The following is an 8643-nucleotide window of genomic DNA, read 5'->3' as shown; positions in this document are numbered from 1 at the left end:
TGGTGCAGCACGCTTCAGCTGAGTACCTCTCTCTCTCTCTCTCTCTCTCTCTATCTCTCTTTCCTTCTCTCCCTCTCTATCTCTCTTTTTCTTTTTTCTCTCTCTCTCTCTCTCTTTATGTTTCTCTCTCTTTCTCTCTCCCTCTCTATCTCTCTTTTTCTTTTTTTTCTCTCTCTCTCTTTATGTTTCTCTCTCTTTCTCTCTCCCTCTGTCACTTTTTCTCTTCCTTTCTCGCTTTCTGTTTTCTATTTCTTCTCCCCTGTCTCTCCCTCCGTTCCTGTCTCTCTCCCTCTCTCTCACTTTTTCCTCTTTCTCTCGCTTTCTGTTTCTGTCCCCCCCTCTCTTTCTCTTTCTCTTTCTCTGTCTCTCTCTCTCTCTCTCCCCCTGCATGGCAGGAGTGGCGGTAAAAAGCCTCAGCAAATGTTGCGTAGTGCGTAGGAGAGACAGAGAGAGAAAGAGAAAGAGAGAGAGAGAGGAAAGGGAGATAAAGATTGAGAGAAAGAAAGATGGAAAGAAAGAGAGAGAGATAGAGGAAAGGGAGAGGAAAGGAAGAGAAAGAAAGAAAGAAAGAAAGAAAGAAAGAAAGACTGAGAGGAAAGAGAGGAAAGTAAGATGCGCAGTGTGTGCTTTATGTTTTGTGTTCCCCACAGAGCCAAAAAAAAATGCCGGATTAAGCACATAAAAGGGTGTCAAGCGAAAAAACTAAAATTAGCAAGAAAAGACTAAGACTAACACCCCCCCCCCCTAAACACACACACACACACACACACACACACACACACATGATATCCGCACAGTCTTTTTGCAACGGTTTGACCTTCATCAGTCATAGAGGTCAAATTGTTTGTGTTTAAATGACAGTGTTTGTACTTCTACATGTTCCTCTGCATTACTTCTGTGTTCATCTGGTACATTTACTGACTAATATGATTGCGTATGATTTTTGTAGAGTATATTTTAAATATATCAGTGTTGTCACTTTTCAATAAATAAACACGAACACAAATGTTGGCGGTATATATAAATCTAGGAACATAAAGCATAAGCGTGTGCAGGTGGTGTGTCCCTGTTGTAAATCTCTCAGTCAGAAGGCCGAGCAGAGATGGCTGGAGCTGACGGAGCCAGGAGATTAAAGCCTATCAATGGCCTTTGGATTGAGCCCAGGCATCAGGGGACGTCCGTCATTCAGACAGTTATTACCGGGCCATTCATTTGGGAGTTCGTAAATGGCGGCGTTAAAAAACAAACGGCTCCAGTAAAAGGCTGGCTTCGACGGCGATGCGGCTGGCTTGATGGGCCTCGGGGAAGCTGGCCGACCAGAGCTGGACATCATGTTTCACCGGCCCGCGACTGCAGCAGGGCCACCATTTAACTTTTTACTAGTCACACACAGCGACACATCCTATTGTTTACTACTTTGATAGTGTGTGTGTGTGTGTGTGTGTGTGTGTGTGTGTGTGTTTGGACATTCACATCACTCTGTCTGCTCCACTTGTCTAGAGGTTTCACACACTCAAGGGGAAGAGCACTGGGGTGGCAGCCTCAGTGACCTTGTGTGTGTGTGTGTGTGTGTGTGTGTGTGTGTGTGTGTGTGTGTGTAAGAGAGAAAGAGACAAGCAGAGAAGAGAGAGAGAAAAAGAAAGAGACAGGCAGAAAAAGAGAGAGGGACAGAAAGCGAGAAAGACAGAGAGAGAGAGAGAGAGAGAGAGAGGGTAGTGTGTATGTTTGAATGAATTAACTTCACAGCTCGTGTCTGACCTCGTTATATTGTTTCCCTATGCTTTCAGCTGCAGTATTATATACAGTATAAATACATTGTAGAACTATACATTCAACAATGCGTTGGCATTTGGGATATTTGTGTGGCCCCTCGACTTCACACACCTGACCCTTCTTTAGGCACGCCAGCTCCTAGAGCTGGACACTTACACTGCATTATTTAGATGCTGCCTCTAATGTCTTCACTGCTTTCTTAACTCATCCCTCTCTTTCAAACACACACACATGCGCACACACACACACACACCAGGCAAGGGTGCATAATTCACATCATGTGTGTTGACACCCGCATCTATGTTTGGAGTTTGTATGTGTGTGTGTGTGTGTGCGTGTGTGTGCCTGTGTGCGTGTGTGTGTGTGTGTGTGTGTGTGTGTGTGTGTGGGATAAGGAAGAACTCACGTCCTGCTTTCTTCTTTTTCTTCTTCTTCTTCTTTTTCCCAGCTGAGTTCTCTCCCTCCTCCCCATCTGTAACACAGGACACATACTGTATTTAAGCACACACACACACACACACACGCACATGCATGCATGCGCACACACACGCACACACACGATACCCTTCTACATCGACACACAAGTCCAAGCCAAAAACCTCACCTGACCCCTAAACGTTAACACTCGCTCACTCAGACAAACACACACACACACACACACACAGAGTACACCATAACCATGACCCTGAGCACCCAAGCTGAGAAAATGGAGAGTTATCTGATTCAGCCTGACTCTTAGTCTGAGGTGTCAGGCCCACACACACATACACACACACACACACACACACACACACACACACACACACACACACAGACAAAGACACACACACACACACACACACACACACACACACACACACACACAGACAAAGACACACACACACACACACACAGACAAGGACACACACACACACACACACACACACACACACACACACACACACACACACACACAGGCCAGTTGGAGAGCTAGGTTTCAAATGCATACATGCCCACACACACACACACACACACACACACACACACACAGAGAGAGAGAGAGATTCAATGTATCACCTTTTATCTCATTGCTTATATAACAAAGAAACCTATTAAATTCAAATGCACTATAAGCTGGTATGAATCATTTGAGGCTCAAGTGTACGTATCTTCTGTCTGAGGGCAAGAACCCCAGCGTGTCCTCCACCCAACCCCACCAGGCTCCTGTGGGTGGAACCGCGGAAGCTGCACCATGACGATCAATACCAGGCACACCCCCATGATTCACTTCTGCAGCGCTAGTCTGGAGCACAGCACTCACCGCGGAGCACAACTGACCGTTTAACTACTTTTCTGTTCAAATAACTCACTCAATTAATCAAGGAAGCAAGCAAGTAGGCTAAAATTAATAGATTGACAAGCAAACAATCAGTTGGTAATTTTTACGTAAGCCTACCTTACACTGACAGACTTTGATTTGGGAAAGATTCTTGAAAGATTGTACCAGTAGTCTTTTGAGTAAAGCTTGAATGAGGGGCATTAGTTAAAAGACTACAATCTTTCAAGAATCTTTCCCAAATCGTATCAGTGTAAGGTAGGCTTCTGTCGTCCTTTGAACTTCTAGCTCTTCTTTCTTTGGTATCTGATGAGCCAGGCCATCTCTGGAGCCTCTGCTACTTGAGCTGTTTGTGAGTGTGACCTTGCAGTTGGGCTCAAGTCCAACTCCATTCGGCTTTCAGATAGTGCCATTCAAATCAGGGAGCTTCGCTCGGTTCCAGCACGCCAGATCACCTGTGATCCATTGAGCCACAGCGGAGCTGGACATTAACAGTGTTGCCAAGTCCTCTTATTATAAGCAACTTTGGGCACGCATTTTGTGAAATCGCTTGATAATAGTCGTCGTCGCAGGCTACCGGATTTTGGGCGTGATTTTTTTATGCGGTATGGCTTCTTTTGTGCATTTCTGTGTAAAATCCATGCAGTAGATACACGTACACACAGGGCATTAGCCTATGCCTCTACATCGACTCTGCGCCATAACTGTAGGCTACTCTACACCATAGCCACCCCAGAAATGTAATATCGGGGGCGGGAGGGAAGTGCTCTTAACCTTTAGAGCAACTAGTTCTTACAGTCAATGCTTGTATGCTAATGAACATTGTCATTATTACAGTTTATTGTATGCCTATATTAAGGCTAACTGGATATATCATCTCTAACATATCTAACATATATCATCTCTCAGCAAAGACTTTAGACTGAAGTGCATTCACACACACACACACACACACACACACACACACACACACACAGTCACACACACACACATGGTCACAGAGTTCAAACATACTCCTGCTGAAGTGATTGCTGCACCACCAACTGGTATCCATGGTGATGACGAGTGCCATCATCATCATTCGGTCTCCCGTCCCAGCCACAGCGGTGAATATAGAACTGGAGCTGGTGTCTCTGACCCATTTAGAACATTTCCACATCTCCTCTCTACCCCCTCTCTCTAACACTCCTTACTCAGTGCATCAGCTCAATACAAAGCTCCCCATTGGCTGTGTTTACAGCTCAAGAGCAGGGGAGGGACTAAGAACTTGCTTCATCACACACACACACACAAACACACACACACACACACACACACACACACACACACACTCCACATAGTTTCAAGATTTTTGAAGGTCACCTTGTACAGTATAAAGAAGCATCTGCTAAACTCATATCCATACTCATTCATGTGGCTGACACTTTTATCCAAAGCGACTTACATGTGAATTATAACGAGGGCCAGTCTCAACAGTGAAACTCAAGGTCAAGTGCCTTGCTCAAGCGCACAACAGTGGCAGCCAGGAATTGGACGCACAACTTTTCAGGCTATTGCATGCTAGCCCAGCTCCTTTAGCCGTTATTCTTCCGTCACTCTAACGTTCTCTAAAGGAAGGGCGACATGGATGTGTATGTGTGTGTGTGTGTGTGTGTGTGTGTGTGTGTGTGTGTGTGTGTGTGTGTGTGTGTGCGTGCCTTAGACAGTGGGAGTAGAGAGTGAGTGTGCCTCTGTTCACTAGTGTATGGTTGATTATTTGGCTGTGTGTTGGGGCTTCATTTGCTTTGTGCATGCATTTAGTAGTGTGTGTGTGTGTGTGTGTGTGTGTGTGTGTGTGTGTGTGTGTGTGTGTGTGTGTGTGTGTGTGTGTGTGTATGCATGAGTCAGTGTGACCTGATCACAGATAGATGTTATGGTCATGCAGTCATCTGGGCTGCAGCACCTTATGCTCAGTGATGATGGACACTGGCTGGGCCATCAGCCAGCAAGGAGTCATAAGTCCCCAGGCAAACTGCCCCTCCCAAGGGGAAGCTCAATCTGGAACTCATCCTGCCTGGGACATGAATATGGGTGTGTGTGTGTGTGTGTGTGTGTGTGTGTGTGTGTGTGTGTGTGTGTGTGTGTGTGTGTGTGTGTGTGTGTGTGTGTGTGTGTGTGTGTGTGTATGCGTGTGTATGCGTGTGTGAGTGAGTGTACGTGTGTGTGTGTATGTGTGTGTGTGTGTGTGTGTGTGTGTGTGCGTGTGTGTGCGTGTGTGTGTATACAGTATATGTTGTATTTGAATGTTTTGATGAGGTTGTGGGCTTGTCAAAGATGGTAAAGTATTTTTTTGACCCCTGGCTCTGTGTAAGTGTGTACGTGTGTGAGCGAGTGTGTGTGTGTGTGTGTGTGTGTGTGTGTGTGTGTGTGTGTGTGTGTGTTTGTGTGCATGCGTGTGACCTACTGTAGACCACTAAACTATAGCATAGTATTAGTATAGTCTGGCCATCTAACGGGGTCAACAGGTGCATTCACCTGTCCTGCACATGACTAATACACACCATCAAACTGTAGAAGAAGAAACCAGTTGTTGTCTTTGATCATTATTAGGGTGGTGGTCAAGGGCGAAACTTCTTTATGCTCTATAACAGTTCTTTAGGGGATTGTATTGGCTACCCCCGCCCCCCCATAAATTATGCGTTTGGTGGTAGTGAGCATGACGATGGGGAATGAGTGACTTCCTGTTGAGAGCAGGGGTCATTGGTGACCTCTGACCCCCCCATACCCCCTCTGCCCCCACCCCACTTACCCTCCTCTCCTCCATCATCATCCCCTTCTTTCTCCTTCTCCTCCAGAGTCTGCTGCTCCAGCTGTTTGCTCACGTCACACACTCCGTCACCATCCACCTCCGTGTGTCCTGCTGCAAAGTCACACACACACACACATACACGCGCATGCAAGCACACACACACACACACACACACACACACACACACACACACACACACACACACACACACACACACACACACACACACACACACACACACACACACACACACACACACACACACACACCTGGGTGAGTTCTTCAGTACATTGCCATTAAGTACTCTCTTACACTGCCAGAAAGCCCACTTCAATTATGAGACAGGACATCAGGGCTAAGGGATGGCAGTGTGTGTGTGTGTGTGTGTGTGTGTGTGTGTGTGTGTGTGTGTGTGTGTGTGTGTGATGGAGAGAGAGCGTATAGGTGTCTCAGTGAGTGAGCCTGAGAGAGAAATTATAATAAGGGAAGAGGCGGAGCAGGAGGAGGAGTTGACAGCATTCGTTGGAGTGCTACAGAGAGCGAGGGAAATCTATCTGGCAATTGCACAATCCACACACACACACACACACACACACACACACACACACACACACACACACACACACACACCCCATCAATCCTATTTCGCGGAGTGGGGCCGGCAGCTCGGCAACTTGGCACGGGAACCGATCCGTGCTGGTGCTGCATAACCTTGTGGGGCTTCTCGCAATCGGACGTTCTCCTGATGTAAGCACAAATCTGAGCTTCGCTGAGCCGGCACGGAGAAATTACTGGGACACTTGCCGGATCAGAGAGGAGAAAGAAGGGCCGCATAACTAAGCCGCAACACGGACCCGTCACACTACACTGAATTATCCCAACCGCTTCATCAAACGCTTTTTTTTCTCACTAACTGACTGCGCATAATCGCTCTAAAACACGTGAGGGCAACTTAACGCATTGCACTCATGCTGCATATTAAGCTGCCAAGCGACTTGCGCTACTGCGCTGTAATCTATCTAACATTCGGGGTGTACATACTGCACAACTAAATGCAAATGCATCATTGCAACACAGACACACAACAACATGTTTGAACACTTCTGGCAGGTGACTTACTATGATAGTCAACCATATGATTATTAAACCATTAATTCACTTTAAATGCACTGACAGTCAGATTGTCTTTGGGAGAGTTTATGACACAAGGGTGCAACTCATTACGCGGCAGCGATTAAACTTTACTGCACAGTGCCAGTAAACCCGAGGAGCATCTAACAATATATCAGCATCCATCACTGCAACGGCTGTCAGCAGAGAAAAGCGCAGCTCCTGGGAAACCCTCAGTAAATAGGTAGTGCGTGCAATTTAACGGTCTTACGCACACCGTCAGATGAGGACAATACCCCGGCTACTGTAGCTACTGTACGCACCCGTGCCGCTGCCGGACGCAGGATGCGCGTGGTCTCTCTCGTGCTTACCGGCGGGAGCTGCAGACTTGGTCTTCTTCTTCTTTTTCCTCCGCCTCTTGGCTGTTTCCTCGCCGGGGTCGGCTTCGTCCTTTTCGCCGGCTTCCCCGTTCAGCAAAGTCGCCTCTGCAGCCGCCTTTTCTCCAGTCTCTCGCAGTCGCTCCACGTCCGCCATGTTCGCGACGCAAGTGGAACTGGAGGATAGTGAGCGGGCGAGTGAGTGAGTGAGTGGTGCGTGCGTGCGTGCGTGCGTGCGTGCGTGAGTGCGTGCGCGGTGACTTCTGGGAGTCCGCATGAAACCTGCCGAATCAGCTGAGTGACGACGCGCGTGAAGTGTCAATGTGAGATGAATGTCTAATCAGATACAGTAGAACCCCCCCCCCCCCTTCCTCCTCAAGCGCGCGTCTCTCCGCGCGCTCGCACACCACAATGGCAATGACCTACCAGTGTCCTGAAAGACTTTGTACATATTCTGTGCGAGCTCGGAAATGAAACCGTTTTTTAATCGGAGTTGACAGGCAGATGGTGACGATGATACTGATGGATAATGGCAGTGGTGGTGATGTGGGGATGGGGAAGCGTCAGTGATATGGTCACACTATTAATATGAATAAGATGTTTCCAGTGCATGTGTGTGTGTATAAGAAAAATGCTGTTAACTCCCTTGAGGAACAAGCGCACTACAGCATGATGTAGAAGTGTGTGTGTGTGTGTGTGTGTGTGTGTGTTTGATGGCAAGTGCAACCTAAAACCCAAACTGTCATTCTGGTGTCCTCACATAATATGTCCTTGCCTCCTATTAATCCTCTGCATCACCAGAGTGTGTGTGTGAGTATGAGAGAGAGAGAGAGAGAGAGAGAGAGTGTGTGTGTGTGTGTGAGAGAGAAAAAGAGAGAGAGAGATTCCATGCATAAACAAACACACACATTCAGTGAGAGAGAGCCACGGGTAATATTGAAGAACATTTTTTTTATTTGACAAATCGAAAAGAGAACAGACCAAGAACTAAAAAATGTAGACAGTAACAGACAAGGCAAACATGGCTGATTGAAAACACACACACCACACACACGCACACAACCGAATTGACCATTTACATGGTGTTTGCTTGTGTTAAACTGGAACAGTACTGAGTGTGCATACTCTGCATCACACGGCGGCGGTCACGTCACACACATACCAGGCAATCCAATCATCCAAGCATAGCTTCATCTAGCCAATACACTCCAAACCAGGCATCCAATCACCCAGGCCAAATCTCAGGCATGACTGTACACTGGAACCCTTATCTTATCGTC

General features: G+C 47.1%; 1 protein-coding gene across 2 annotated transcripts in view; it reads right to left on the bottom strand.

The window, feature by feature from the left end:
* metap2a (methionyl aminopeptidase 2a) overlaps window positions 1-7562 on the bottom strand; it is a 13897-nt gene extending 6335 nt beyond the window's left edge. For both annotated transcript variants that reach the window (XM_062517867.1, XM_062517868.1), the window contains exons 1-3: window positions 7358-7562; window positions 5877-5987; window positions 2180-2245 (exon numbers count right to left, since the gene is read on the bottom strand). In XM_062517867.1, coding sequence (XP_062373851.1) covers window positions 2180-2245; window positions 5877-5987; window positions 7358-7520 — 340 coding nt within the window. In that variant the 5' untranslated portion in view covers window positions 7521-7562. The remainder of the gene's footprint in view (window positions 1-2179; window positions 2246-5876; window positions 5988-7357) is intronic.
* Between the last annotated feature and the right edge of the window lie 1081 nt (window positions 7563-8643).

Source organism: Sardina pilchardus, chromosome 17 (assembly GCF_963854185.1).
Source record: "Sardina pilchardus chromosome 17, fSarPil1.1, whole genome shotgun sequence".
Taxonomy (NCBI): Eukaryota; Metazoa; Chordata; class Actinopteri; order Clupeiformes; family Clupeidae; genus Sardina; species Sardina pilchardus.
This window is presented reverse-complemented; position numbering and strand designations above follow the sequence as displayed.